This window comes from Vespa velutina, chromosome 4 (assembly GCF_912470025.1).
Source record: "Vespa velutina chromosome 4, iVesVel2.1, whole genome shotgun sequence".
Taxonomy (NCBI): domain Eukaryota; kingdom Metazoa; phylum Arthropoda; class Insecta; order Hymenoptera; family Vespidae; genus Vespa; species Vespa velutina.
Genome location: NC_062191.1, coordinates 7,920,267 through 7,936,595, shown reverse-complemented (window position 1 = coordinate 7,936,595; position 16,329 = coordinate 7,920,267). Strand labels below are relative to the sequence as shown.

At 28.4% G+C, this 16,329-nt stretch overlaps 1 protein-coding gene across 2 annotated transcripts in view; it reads left to right on the top strand.

Moving 5' to 3' along the window:
* The window catches only part of LOC124948424 (neutral ceramidase), a 35,512-nt gene extending 20,897 nt beyond the window's left edge, over window positions 1-14,615 (top strand). For both annotated transcript variants that reach the window (XM_047492022.1, XM_047492023.1), the window contains exons 8-15: window positions 10,300-10,422; window positions 11,427-11,621; window positions 12,179-12,412; window positions 12,785-12,880; window positions 13,030-13,200; window positions 13,969-14,084; window positions 14,164-14,332; window positions 14,424-14,615. In XM_047492022.1, coding sequence (XP_047347978.1) covers window positions 10,300-10,422; window positions 11,427-11,621; window positions 12,179-12,412; window positions 12,785-12,880; window positions 13,030-13,200; window positions 13,969-14,084; window positions 14,164-14,332; window positions 14,424-14,468 — 1,149 coding nt within the window. In that variant the 3' untranslated portion in view covers window positions 14,469-14,615. The remainder of the gene's footprint in view (window positions 1-10,299; window positions 10,423-11,426; window positions 11,622-12,178; window positions 12,413-12,784; window positions 12,881-13,029; window positions 13,201-13,968; window positions 14,085-14,163; window positions 14,333-14,423) is intronic.
* The last annotated feature ends 1,714 nt before the right edge of the window (window positions 14,616-16,329 follow it).

The window sequence follows — 16,329 nt, the reverse complement described above, 5'->3', positions numbered from 1 at the left end:
TTAGAGGGACCGGAAAGTAATGTCGCTTTCTTAAATTAAATTCAAACGAATAAAGTTTTAACAAGTTTTTATTTTTAATCATAATCAAATATCGACATGCGCAGAAACGACATTACTTTCCGGTCCCCCTAATAGATTTATATCGTATTACGTTTCTTTCATCAGCTTCGTTATCTCGATGTTTATTTCATATTTCAATCTAGTTCTCCTTCATCTTTTGTTATTACTACGTTTAAACTTTTATTGAAGCGTGAGAAGTATAATCTATTGTTCGATAGATCGTGACATACTTTTTTTTGAATATAGTCATTAATCTCATTGATCGAATACGTAGGATAGATATGATTCATTGATTCATATGTCATGTATACAGAATGTTTTTGATATTTTCGTTAATATTATTTGATATCATTGATATTTACGTGAGTTCATTGCGATCGCGATTATAAGAACGATCTACTTAAAAAAAAAATATATATAAAAAAAATAAATAAATAAAAAAAAGAAAATATATATATATATATATATATATATATATTCGAATTAATATCAGAATCGAATGTAAATGAAAAATAAAATTTGATTTAACGTCGTTACATTTCTGATATACGTCGAGTAAAAAATACATGTCATACTTGTTATAATTCGAATGGAAAAATAAATGTTTGTGAAATTGAGGAAGGAAAGATGATATTATTCTCGTTAGATACGTTCGAGATTAGAAAGAGAAGTGTGAGCTGGAGATGATGATGTACACTTGTTATTCAAAGACGGTCAAGAAAGGAAGCGTATGTAACGTATAAGGCTGTGAATAGTTAATGCCTGGCTGCTCCCTAGTTTGATTTCGTGCAAGGCAAACACAGTGTATCTCTTTAAAACTTGGCGAGAAGTGAAACCAACAGCGGCAACTCCCGATTGAATAACCATAGTCGTTCGCGTCGTTGACACGAGGAAGAAGAAGCACTTCCATTTTTTTTTCTCTTCCTCCCAATAACATCACTTCCCGATATCCTACTACTTTCGTATTCATAGCATGCGACGAATCCCCTCCTCACCTCCCCCCATCCAACGACGAGGAGTTACGTGAAGATTTCGTAACCCTTTCTCGAGCATTTCGAGCGAGAAGGGAGAGAAAGAAGAAGAAGAAGAAAAAAAAAAGAGATAGAGGGAGAGAAAAATGGCCTAGTTGCATGAATTTTTTTTTTTTTCTCATCGAAGATTTTCAGTCAAATTTTAATACCACATCGTGAGACGAGAGTAAAAGTGAAAAAGATTAATAACGAGAGGAATTAGAATTTAATTTGTCCCGGAGTGGAACCTTGAAGAAATTTTATTCTTTTCCTTTTTTTCTTTTTTTCTTTTTTAATGTAATAAAGCAATTAACTATCTTGCATTTGTTTTTTTTTTTTGACATTATATTCGAAACGAAAAAGGATTGATTCTAATCGATCTAGTGAGTATCGTTCGATAGAAAAAATAATCGTAATCAACAATACGATACAAACTTTAAAACTTTCTTCGTCTCAACGATTTGTTCAACGTTTCTCACGAAACGTGACATTTTCTTTTTCTTTTTTTTTTTCTCTCCATTACTTTTTCATTTTATTTACATTGAAACCTGAACTGCATACACCCGATCGACGTGAGTTTAAAGACCACCAACGCATTAGCGAATTTTGTCCCACGACTCTAAGGAAAGGAACGATAGAGAAAGGAAAGGGTGGGGGAGTATTACCCTTTGATATTAGTCTAAGTCTTGTGCAAGGGTCGATTAGCATAGGGCGGGTATAGTTAGTAGTCTCCGGGAAAAGAATCGTTTGCGAGAGGGGATAAGATGAGAATGAGTAGGAGGGGAGAGTGGAAAAAAAATGGAACGAGTCACTCAGCACCGATCCGCGTATTTACACGTTCCTGTTCCCACGTCTGAAAGCAGGACATTGCAATCGTATAGCACCTCTGCCTTCATTATATACCGTATCTTAAGATCTATAAGAGTTGGGACTTAGCTTCCGCGCTTAAAAATCTTTACTATCAGTCTTGTCTCGGTATTAGATATCTCTTTTCTCGCATTAACTCTGTTTTTCTTTCTCCATTGTTATTATTTATATCTCCCTTTTACTTTTGTTGTGTCTATCTGATTATTTCTCTCTCTCTTTCTCTCTCTCTCTCTCTCTTCATGTATTTATTTCTATCTATCTTTCTCTCTGTTAATTTTTCCTTATTTATTTGTCTATTTGTACATTTATCTGTCTTTCTCTCACTCTCTTTCTTGTTTGTCTACCTTTATCTATCTCTCTTTCTCCTTTTCTTGTTTATCTACTTCTCTCTCTCTCTCTCTCTCTCTCTCTCTCTCTCTCTCTCTGTCTCGCTCTCTTTCTTGTTTGTCTACCTCTATCTATCTCTCTTTCTCACTTTCTTGTTTGTCTTTTCTCTCTCTCTCACTCTCTTGTTTGTCTACCTCTATCTATCTCTCTTCCTCCCTTTCTTGTTTATCTTCTCTCTCTCTCTCTCTCTCTCTCTCTCTCTATCTCTCAATCTATTTATTTATTTGTTCCTGTCCTACCTCTCTCTTTCTTGTTTATTTGCCTCTGTCTATCTCTCTCTCTTTCTCTCTTTCTCTTTCTATCGAGACTTGAATCGTCACGATGATCTTCCGTTCTTTTTTTACTCAAAGAGTTAAAGTTATCTCCTCGAATTGATTTCTAGACATCGATACAGTTAAACCTTTCGTAATTCTGAAGTTATCGATTGGATTAATCATTATAATGATTAAGCGATGTATAAAGCGTTTAATTATTTATTTATTAGATTACTAAAATACGTAATGATAAGTCCGATATAAATTTATCTTGTGTATTTGGAATTTAAAAATTATCTTACAATTTCACGGGATATTTCACGAATAATTACTTTTACGTTCGCGCATGAGATCTCATAGAAACGAAATTTTTTAATAAGAAAAGGATACGAGAAATAACGATATAGAAAGGAAAAATGAGAGGAAAGGGGAAAAGAATGAAGATCGAGATAAAAGTGGGCAATGAGCAAAATGAAATTAATGGATTATTCTTATTATCAGAAATACTTGGAAATTCATACTCTTATTTTTCAATATCTTTCCCTCTCTTTCTCTCTCTCTCTCTTTCTATATGTGTGTGTGTGTTTGCATTGATTAACGAAAAAAGGATTATTAAGCAACTATAATTTATCGCATAATCAATGGTGTTTCATTAAAGATGTCGAAATATTTACTTGTTAATACAGGTTAATATACATGTGTGTCTATGTTTATTTATTATCTCATCTGGTGGATTTAGTAAATATAACTTACAGGACAACGAAAAAGCAATAGTTTCGTGATCAATATTTCTATCCTTTTTTACTTTGTCTTTTCTAAGAAAACAAACCACGCCTTTGACTTGAACGAATCACAGAACGATTCTTTTAAAGACGACGTTTACAACGATTGAAACGATAGCTAAACGACGATCCTATTTTCTAGCTGAGAATTACTGCGACCTCGTGCTGCAAACCTTAATGATGTTAAAATCGAAAGAGACTTAAGAGTGCTCGATTTCTGTCTAAAATCTTTACGTTAGAAGATAATTCTTCTTTGAACGGAAACTTATTTATCTTTCTATCAAATTCTTACAATTTATCTGTTTTATCTACTTGTTTAATAATTATACAAATAATATATAGTAATATATAGTAATTAAAAGTTTGACTTCGTACAATAACCAACAAATAAATATATTTGTTTTCGTGTTTCAGTTTCTATAATTAGAAAAAAAAAATAATATTATTTTTTAATATTATTTTATAAAATAGCATTGCAAATTAAGCAATTCTGATTGAGTTCGTGATTTTTCGAGGAAACATAATTAGAATTCGATAAAATATAAATAGAAACATATATATATATATATTTGTTAAGATATGTGTACAAGATCGCAAGTAAAATAAAAGTGATTTGTCGATTGGATTTTCTCACGCTTCGCTTCATCACGGAAACTAGATTTATTATGTCAAAGCGAAGGATTAACACGTAATATAATAATGTCCTTCAATTACGAAGAGAGTTACAGGAGCGTAACAGGATTGAATCATATCGATGGAAATGGTAAATAGTTCAATGTCGTGCGGAAGAGAAGTTCCGTAGTATAGTAAATGCGTAATAGGTTAATGAAAACGGTGCGTGCGAAAGAGAGGACATCTTAGCTCCCACTTTGTTATTATTATTTATGTAAATGGTAATTGCACTCGGATTCATTTTTATCGTTATTAAATACTTATGTAAAGTTTCTTCGTAGATGCGATTAGGGATAAAGAATCATGTGATCTCAATATTTTATTGTAAAAATATAAGATAATTAAAAAATTAATTTCAATATTTGATCATTCGAATTTTCGTTTTGAATGAAAAATGCGGCTGTTCATGTTATTTTTTCTTTTTTATTTTTTTCTAGTAATCAATCTACTTTCGATGATTTTAGAAAATTAAGAAATTAATTCAACAATTGAATCATACGAATTTTTTCTTTCTATAATAATTTGTCGAGTTTTTCGAGTAAACTAGAGTAAACTTTATTTGTTTGGCATTCATCGAACTTTCGTCGTTCTTTGACTACTCAATGTCGAACAATATACTTAAATTTTTCACATAACTTTTCTTCTCAAGTGGCACTTAATAGTTCATATATACCATTCGAAAAATCTCTGCTTTGGATTGCATAAATTGTAAATTCCAAGTTTTCACGCAATCTCATCAGAATTTTAAAGTACACATCGTAGGGATTTAAGGAAAATATCTCATTTTAAAATACAATCGAGAAAATTTTAACGACTGCGATCGATACACGAAAACGCAGACGATCGATAGAATTTTTCGTAATATTATATACGAACGATGTTTTTAATTAAAATTTGCATTAACTTAGATTAACTTATCATTCATAAAAATGACGATTAAACAATTTTCTTTTCGCGTTATTTATTCTTAAGCATGACATTTTAAAGAGACGAAAAGAACAAAAGATTTCTTTCGATTAAAATAAATAGTGCGATGAGTTTCATTTTAATCTTTTAATGCATGATTTATTTTTTATAATCTTGTAAGAAGAATAAATACTATATTATATTATATTATATTATATTAATTAATATATTATATCAATTAAATATTTCGCTATGTGTAAAAGTAATGAAAAAAAAAGAAAAAAAAATATAATGAAAACAAAAACAAAACAACAAAAAAGAATTATATTATCTAAAGAATTATATTTGTTACACATTTTATTATCATAAAAGTATACGATTAAATTGACCAAATCTTTTATTAGATATTTATTTAGGATGAAAATGTACATAAATATTATACATATGTATAATATAAGTATATACATGTATACATATATACGTACATATAGACTGAAAAGAGATCAGTGCCCGTTACGGTGATCGCTACGTATACGCTTCCTTCCTGTTAATCAAAGTTATACTAAAAGAATAATTAAAAGGAAGGAAGAATAAAAGCGAGAGAACATAGGTGGACCGAGATTTCACCGTTTCTCGAGCGTAACGCATTGGTAACATTGAAGATGCATTCTTCAGACTAGGAGAGCCAGTCTCGAGAGTAATTTGTTTGTTAATGACGTTAAAACCGTACTCGGAGACTGTCTAAGATGTTCATCGGAAGGGATTCGTAATCGAATTATCACGGTGGGTACTGGTACGCACGTGCCTTGTGTCACAAACATACATTCCATCTGATGACCTCTCATCGACATGATTCACGAATTTTAATTAACGGTACGATCATTTCTTTTGTTTGTTCGTATATGCGTGTATGTGATTGCAAGCGTGCTCCTATTATATTTTACGATAAATAATATAATATAATATAATGTCAATTAAAAAAACAAAAGAAAGAGAAAAAAGAAAAAGATTGTCGAAACAAATTCTTCTTGTTTTTTTTTTTTTTTTTTTTTTTTTTGGATTTTATCGAAAAATAAACAATGTTTCATTGTTTTTTTAATTTTTAACAATTGTATATACTTTGAAATTATTTGAAATAATTAAATTCTCAAATGTAAATGATCACGTAGAAATGTTACGTAAGTAAATGTTTGTAAATAAATCATTGTTAAATTATGCGTATACAATAGAACATTGTTTTTATTTATATTTTTATTTATTATCGAATAATAGACAATGTCTTATTAGATTAGGATGTTTTGTATGCCGCATCTTGCACGTCACGTTTTACGGGTGTTTTACACGCTAAACATTGTATCGCATTGTCAGTGTATTTTGTTTTCCGCGTGCAATACGCGCGTCGTTTAAGCGAATGTGTTTCATGTTTGTGTAATCATTTGCATTAAAACGCACAGTTCCTACTTTGGCGGAGAAAACGTGATATAGAAAATGCGACGTACAAAACGCCCGTGCAACACCTTTATTGTGTTTATACATTTATAGTTGTATATACTTCAAAATCCTTTGAGATAACTAAATCGTCAAGATAAGTAAATGGTAAACGTGAAAATATTACGATAAAGTTGCGCGTCGATGCAATAAATTATTTTCTAATTGCATACATAAAACATTTTCTTTCGTTTCCTCCTTTTTATTTCTTTTTATTTGCAAGCATGAAACTTATTTACTTGTGTAGTTATCAAATAGTTATGAATTCAATCGAATTCTTTGAATTCTTATCAATTGTTTCTTATTTTCCTTTGAAGTTTTATTCTTCATTTCGTAAAGTAATTTTGCTTTATAATTTTTATTATGACGAACGATTTAATGTTTATAATAATATGAATTTTAATATCTATAAGAATATGTTTATTATACAATATTTGTAATTTAGCAACAATTTTCACATCTTTTTCTTTGATATATCGTAATTAAAATTAATCGAGTTGTTAATTTTTTTTTTTATTTTCATTGTATTTATTATATGATAATTCATTTTATTGATGACATTTGATTTTCCCTTTAATTGTTCAATGATTAGATAATGTGCTAAAATATCGGCCATAGTAAATAAAAATTTTTCTCTTCATCTTTATAATTTTATAAAATCACTTAATGTAATACTTCCATAAAAATATCAATGTAATCACTAATGAAAATATTTTTTTTTTTTTTTTCATTAATAATATTACATTGCATGATTTTAATTTACTTTGATAATTAAATCCTTTGGGGAAAATTGGAAAAAAAGGGAATACAGTCACATGGCATATTTTTCTTCGACAAAGTCGTTTACTTTAATTTTATTTTAATTTTATTTCGAAATCTTAAAAAAAAAAAATACAATAGAAATGACGAAAATATATTTTACGTAATTTCGGATGTTCTATTTAAAGGTATAATACTTTCATGAACATTAAAATTCATGAAGAGGGCGTGAAAGCTATTTCGTTAGTATGACACTCGATTTTACACAAAGTCGAATTTTATTTCTTACTGAGGAATCATTGGATTTCATTTATATGGAAATGTTTTATAAATGAAATTTCCGGCAGGAATAGTAGAAACTCGAATCCTTTCTCAATTTTAAAGTCTCATCGTCTATTCCTATACTCTACTACCGAAAGAAATAAGATTTGATTATTTAATGATAGTAATTAGTATGAATAAATAATCGCCATCGATTACGATTCCATCGTAGATAATTAGAAACTATTAACAGTGTTTAGTGTTATGCACTGATTATTTTAACCTTATGTTTATTCATTAGAATAAATTCGAATGATTGATTGATCTTACGTTCAAATATACAAAAAAGAAAAGAAAAAAAAAAAAAAAAGAAATATGTAAAAAATATTTAAGATATCCAAGATTTTGTTCATAGCTTGTTAAGAATTACTATGCTAATTATCTCCTTCGTTAACATAGCGATCTCACTTTTACATCTTAAATTATTTCTTCCGGAGTATGCCTTTATTTTCCATAGATTTCTAATCTATTAAGAGTTTTTGTATTTCAAAATTTACTCTGCATTTCTTATATTTCGACAAAATTTTGAATGCTTTAATTCTTTTTATCGAGTAACAAACTTTCCTCGTTTTTCAAACTCAGCGTTTTCGTATTTTTTTTTTTTTTTTTTACTTAATTCATTCTCTATACAGTACTCCGTACTGTTCAGATTTTCTAGAAAGTTTCAGTGAAGTATAATTTTTTACACATTTTTTTTTTTTTTACTCGGACGCGACATTTCTTACAAGTCCCTGATAGAACTTCTTCATAAAAGTTTATAATGATCTATATTCTAAAGTGTTGTACAAAAAACACGTTATGTGGTTGTGTAAGGGAAAGTGGTGTATCGTGTATATAATGTTCTCTCTCTCTCTCTCTCTCTCTCTCTCTCTCTTTTTCTCTCTCTTTTTCTCTCTCTTTCTCCTTCTGTCTCTATTTGTTTCTTTCAAAGTGTGGTCGGATGTCTTCCAAACACGATCTTTGCTCAGGTCACTTTCCCTCGGGTATTCTGAACTTCGTCGGAAATAGTATCGATACTTCTTGCGAAACCACGAAAACTTCCAGTTGCTGGGAAGACTTGTTCGACTAGTTGACGTCGATGATTCCGTTATTTGAACGTTAAACGAAAATAATGAAATGTTCCTTCATCTATTCCTCCCTCGTCGATTATATCAAATATATCGTTAGATTTTTATGATTTTCTTTTTTTATCATCGGATTATTAAAATTTTTGTTAAAATTTCATAATCATTAATTTTAATGGATCATATCTTTAATTATCTATAAATTAATTTTTCTTCGCGCCTAAAAGAAATTATATAATCTAAAATAAATTAAAATTTGTTTTAAAGTAACAATTAATTTGCTGTTCAGATTAAAATGATATTAAAATTAAAATAAATATATAAACGTGTGAGTTCGAAATTACATAGCGTTATAAAGGATTAAAGTTGACTTCCATGGCTTATCGTTAGTTAAATCGTTATTATTTATTTAATCTTTCTTAAATTATCTCTAGAATGGTAATATTTGTAATCTATTGAAAATAATACGTGGAATTTATCTTCATTTCTTTTTTTTTTTTTATACTTACACACTCTTAAAAATCATCTGTCATTGATCATCCCTCGATGCGATCGAATATTTCATTCGCATAATTACAATTAATTTGTATATATATATACATATATTTGTTTGTAAAAATTATATATATATATATATATCTGCGTATATATAAATAGTATGTAAATATAAATAATTATTATAAATAATTCGTATATATTTAATTCGCTATAAAACATTGAGTAATACGTTCCTGCGATTTATTTTTTCTTTTAGTACATCCCCTTAAAGGAAAAACGTTTTATGTTTCCCGTTCACTGCTTGACAAGCGACAGTGTAACTTCGACCGAGGTGGGTTAGATATGTATATACATATATGTAGTAGATTCACGAAGGGTAAAGTCGTCGAGTTTCGAATCTTTTATCATGCTAATCCTCATTTCTCTTCAAAACTCTTGGAGCGGTATACGTTTTGCGTTATGAGCGAACTTCGTCACGGCTGAGAAGCACGTGAATGTATGTTAATTACGAAGCAATTGCGTCCGAGCTTCCGATTCGTCGATTTCAGTTCTTTTAACATCCGTTCGAGAAAGTTTATCGTCTAGGGATGAAATACGAAACATGATGATTTATTAAACATTTTTGTGATTTACCCAATGATAATACTATTATTATAGTTTTGAGTTTTAAAACTTTTTTGATAATGAAAATAATATAATAATACATATAATTATATATATATAATTAATGTAATAATATTTATGTATAATATAATCATAGTTAACGTAATAAAAATTTATATAATATAATAATAATTGATATAATATTAGTGTTGATATAAAATAATAATAAGGCGATGGGAAATAAATGATTATAATAAGGATGATAATGATTATACTTTGAATAATATAATGATAATAATTATAATGTGTCTGAAACGTAACATTTGCGAAAATCGAAACTCGTGAAACTTGTCGAACAAGTAAATGTAACCTCATTTGTTCTGGTTTGCCTCGAACTGTTTAAAGATCGGAGTACTCAAAGCTCATTTATCTACTATGTGTTACGCGGGAATTATGTCAGCTGCTCATTAAAACGCTTTATTCTTGAAACGTTTAAATTCAACTAATGTTGAAATTATTGTGTCGCTGGTATGGTCGATTATAGCAAGAATATGTAATATGTTCGATTCTTCGGCGAAATAATAATATCTAATTCTAATAATAATAATCGTTCGTTTTTTCATTGCAGGAACTTTGGAAGAATGATGTTAAGAAGGAAGTGATCGGTTCGATACGTGTTGTACATCAATTTGTTGATATGCCTAAAGAATCCGCAACATATTTTAATACAACTACAGGAAACGTACAGGAGGTAAAAAAAAAAATTTTGTTTAGAAAAATTAAAAATTTATAAAGAAATAACATAATAATAATATTATTACTAATGTTATTATATTAATATTTGTTATTATTAATATTAGAAATGCAATGCCATTTAAATTAATTTACATTAAATTAAATGCCATTTAATTTCTCCGGTTTAAGAAGAAAAAGATAAACATTTATTTATATCAATTATTTTACATTAATAAAAAGCGAAATATTTATTTAAATTCTTCAATTTCAATAAAAACTTGGAATTGTTTTTTAAACTTTTTTTTTTCAATTAAATAAAAACGTTTGCATTTTAACATGTTTTATCAATTTTTATCATAATAGCTTTATATAGAGCTGTCTATCTACATATAACCAACATTCGATTTCTTTGTTATTGTATTTTTCAATCATTTTAACAACGTGTATCAGTTTACATTCGTTTATTAATCACGTGTATATTCGCTCGTGAGATCTCGCTATAGGCAATATCGAAATTTTTTTTTTTTATTAGAACCATTCCTTCCAATCCATCGATCGGAACATAAAATACACACACACACACCACACACACATATATATATATATACACATATATATACATATATATATACACATATGAATATATACATTACATATAATAGTGATATCGATAAAACGTAAATATTTCTTAATCTGTTGTAACTTCCCATTTATAAAATTATAGTGTTTATCATGTCGATGCTCTCGGATTACATAAAATCATTAGACCGTACCCAGCTCGAGTAATATTGGTTTTTATGAAATAATTGTTATGCCGATGAGTATTTCTAACGTTTGTACTATCTTCGAATTGGTATCTTTATCTTTATTGTATTCAGAGCAAAACGAAGGATAACGTAAGAAAAAAAGAGAAAAAAAGAAAAGACAGAAAAAAATTAGACTAAGGTTCTCAAATAAAAACGTTCCTATCTTTTTATTTATTGGTTTTTTTTTTTTTCAATATTTCTATTTTTATTTTAGGTACATGGTTGCTTACCAGCAATGGGCTATAGTTTTGCTGCCGGCTCCATAGATGGACCAGGATCGTTTTCTTTCGAGCAAGGTACAACAACTACCAATCCTTTTTGGAATACAGTGCGAAATTTCTTGGCTACTCCTACGGAAGAAGATATTCTTTGTCACGGCGCCAAGCCGATCTTACTTGCCACAGGTCGAGTAAGTATAAAAACCAAATGATAATGAATTCTTGACTTATTTCAGAAAGGTGAAAGTGAAATCAAATTAAATTATATCTTAAACGAGAAAGCGGAACATTTAAAGAGTAAATATATTTTATGTAAGTAGTCGAGAAATGAGATAATTTAATTTAATTTAATTATCGTTTTTTATTACATTATAAATTTTAAATTGTATAGTACAAAAGTGGTATAATAGAAATTTAAGTGTTTCTTTTAAAAATTTAATGGCCGCATATTATATAAATAAATTATGAATAGTCATTTATTTAATGGACATAAATAAATTTTTTTTTTTTTTTCATATAAATTAATTCAAAATATATAGTTCAATATATAAAAAAAAAATTTATAAATCAAAGTTTTATCCAGTTATACAAATATTATCCAGTTATACAAATTTTATCCATTTTAAACAAACAACTATATTCACAAGTTCGTCGATTTATTTTCTCTCTCTCTCTCTCTCTCTCTCTTTCTCTCGTTGTTTTTCTATAACACATATGTTCTTCTATAACACATTAATTTCCTTTCCAGATGAAGTTCCCGTACGAGTGGCAACCGAGAATCGTTTCGACGCAAGTCGCTCTTATTGGAAATGTTATTATAGCCGGAGTACCAGGTGAATTCACAACGATGTCCGGGAGAAGACTAAGAGAGACTATTAAAACTGCTACGAATAGCATTACATACGATGAGGATTATTCTATAATAATCGCAGGTCTTTGTAACACGTACAGTGATTACATTACCACGCCAGAGGAATATCAAGTGAGGACGTTTTGTCAAACCTATAATATTATTCTACTACTTTTTACGAATGTCGGTCATTAACTCCTGTTCATTAAATCACGTAGGATCTAAATTTTTTTTTTTTTTTTCAACGAACGTGAATTTTTAATGACTGTTAAATATTTGTTTTAAAAGCTCCGTAGTATAAGTAGAGGTCAAATGTATAATTAAGGTCGTAACATGAAGAATTTATATTTTCTTCACTTTTCACCCGAGTTTCCATTTATTTTTCATCAATATATATTTATAGGATATGAGTTATGATAGTAAACCGAGAGTGTTTTTCCATCTATCGTATTTTCCACTACATTTATCATTCTTCGTGTCTCAAGTTGTTTTAACGATTTTTAGATTCAAAGGTACGAAGGAGCATCCACTATATACGGTCCACATACGCTTACTATCTATTTAAAGTTATATCAAGAACTCGTAATGGCAGCCATTCATGTGAGTAGTTTATAAACGATTTATCATAATTCATTACTTTTGATTTATAGACTATTATAAATTATTGTAAATTTTTATTTTTGATTTTAACGACATAGCTATAATAATTTAGCCAAAATTGAAATCAAAGTAATTTATTTACGTTGCAGAAGAAAGAAGTTAAGCCCGGTCCAAATCCACTGGATTTAAGTTCGAAGAAAATGATTACCTTTCTTACGCCAGTGCTGTTCGACACGCCAAAGTGGAGACAACGTTTTGGCGATTGTGTTGAACAACCAAAATCTATCGTTTATCCTGGGGATATTGTTAGGGTATCTTTCGTAAGTATCGCGTTAAAAATATTTACATATTCACTTTTTTTTAGTCGATTGACTTTTGCCAAAAAAATGTTATTACTTTTTTTTTTTTTTTCAGTAGACAGAAATAAAAAAATGTTTTCTTTCTTTCTTTTTTTTTTTTTTTTTTTTTTTGACGAGCAGACGGAAAAAAAATTTGATCGAATCATTATAACATGACCTTGATTCAATTTTAGAAAAAAAAAAAAAAAATATTTAAATTGTATAAAGCTCTTGCGCAAAATATAATATAATCGACATGTCGAATTAATCAAAATGGATACACATGCAAATGCGAACAATTTTCTTTTGACAATAACCATACTCGTATAGTACGCTCTTTGAACCATATCGAGATAAATGCACTTCACATAATTGATACATATATGCCTGACGTATGTACATATTGTATATTCATATTCTTTTACGATAAAAACAATATTAGTAATTTTATTATCACAATTAATAGAGAAATCGTTCGTCACATCGCTTTAATTACGTCATTGATATTTTATATGGCTCATTGATTATGAAACACCCATATTGCATTTATAGTTCGATATTAATATCCTTTAGCATATATGCAATTATTATGAAAATGAATTAGTAGTATGATCGAATACACCAAAATTGAATTATATTAAATATTGAATAGGCATGTTATTAATGAGAAGATAAAATCGATGAAATAATGTTTAGAATAAACATCGCATTGTCTGTATTTAAACGTTTAATTTACTTTTCATTTTGTAGATCTCTGGACATCCACGAAACAACTTGATGACGGATAACTCGTATTTGATAGTTGAGCGATTATTGAGAAACAATACATGGATTACTATTGCTACTGATGCCGACTGGGAAACGAAGTACGTGTTTACAATGATATTAAAATAGTCGATCGAATTGAAGTATGTAAATATCGATTTGATAATATTTTTATTGTAGATTCGAGTGGGTTAGAACGTCTGTAGTTCTTGGCTCGAGTCAAGTTTACATTACATGGGAAATTCCAGAAGATGTAAAACAGGGTGAATATCGTATCAAACATTTTGGATATTATCGTTACATTTTCGGAGGTGTCTACCCTTATGAAGGAGTTTCTAATACCTTCAAAGTAAGTTATCCAATTTATAACAATAATTTGATTGGATTTAAGAATTTTATCGATTGTTCGTATTTTCATTCATTAATCTTTTTATTTTTAGGTGGTTCAGCCTGAACCTAATATCCGTCGACGAAGACATGCTTAGTTATATATTTTGCCATGTAGCATTTTTTAATCATTCAATGAAATGAATACGCTTAATAATTATCATATTTACTTATGTACATATAAAAAATATTTACTTATATTGAATTTGAAATTTTATGAATGTTCGAAACATGAAATAAATTCTCTTTTTCTTTTGTTATAAATGATAAAAGAAAAAAAAGAAAAATAAATAATAATTTCATTTCTATATAAATTCTTTGAAGTATAACATTTCCAGAGTAAGCAGTGGCAGCAGTAAAAGAAGAGAAACAGAATGATTACGAAAAAGAGAATAGAAGTGGATTATATGTGATTAAAGGGAAAGCGTTCTCGTAATTCATTTTAATATCTATAAGTTTTCTTATCTTTCAGATAAATCTACTTTAATCTACGGAAAAACTTTAATTCTGTGATTGTTATAGAAAAGTTTGATTTCCTTCCTATTGCAATAGTTTTATATATCAGTTTTTGATTCTTTTCATTTCTAACCAGCACTTACTATTAGAGTCAATTTTATTATTAAATATTCTAGAAGGATAAATACATAGTATATGTATTTATATATACGTAAATGTATATTTATATAATTCAACATTAATTCCAAATTTCAACGTTAATTATATAAATTATGCAAATTATGAATTATCGATGCGTGCTTCTCGTTTCTTAACAATGTTAAACTATATCTTTTATTTTACAATAATAGAAGAAGATAGACATATTTAGGAAGGTAATCAATTCAAATTAGTATTTTAAAATATTTAAATAGTTAATCGATTAGTTAAATGTTCACTGAAAGGAGAAATTTCAAATTCGACGAACTTCGACTTATGGGAGCCTTGACAGTCTTCTGATTCAAAATTTTCCATCGTAATTTTAATTACATTATATCACTGTGACAAATTTATTGCTTCATTTGCACGATAGACGATATACGAATCTTTTATATAAAATAATTCATTTGGTCATCTTTCCTTTGTTCTTCTTTTTTTTCTTTTTTTTTTCTTTTTTTTTTTTTTTTTTATGCAAAATTCTAAGTACAATACAAAAGAAAAATTGACTTTCGATAATGAAACTCATGGGATGTCGAAAATAAAAGAGAATTTCATTCAAAGCAAGTTATAAAAGTATTCAAATTCTAAAGATACTTAAAAATGGACTTTTGTATTGTTAACGTAAACATATTTTATAAAGTATTTTCCGATCAAGGTTTATAATTTTTGTTTTATATCTCGTAATCAAATTTTTTGCAATAAATACGACAATGTTGATTAAAAAAAGAACAATCGTTCTATATGTCTTTTTTATATTTCTTTATTCAATTTCTGGATTAAATATCTCGATATCTTTATAGATAAAGTCGTAGCTTCTTTTGTACTTACTTTTTTTATTTGATAAATCAATGAAGAGGCGTTTAACGGGATTTTAAAAAAGAACTGAACAAAGACATTTACTTGTTTTAAACTTCACGAAATATTTCGTCTTTGTTTTCTTTTTTTTTTCTTTTTCTTTAGAAAGAACACGTAGGTGGACATTTTTTGTTTACTTGTCTTAGTATAGTTGATCGATAACTGTTTGGACAATTATAGAATGTATAGTATGGTTTCTCGAGATAAAGATAGCCGAGCTTGACCTTTTCTATATTTTATCCATTTCCAAAAAAAGACGCATCCACAAAGAGAACGAATTTAAAAACTGGAAGATCTATTTTCAGATCTATCATTTGACTATTCGTTCCAACTTTAAGTTATTTTATTCAAGTGAGAAGAAAGCACGTGTTTCTCGAACACGTGCGACTGACTGATATGTTTACATATGAAGTTACCCAATTTATTAAACATTACGATTTATCCCATGGA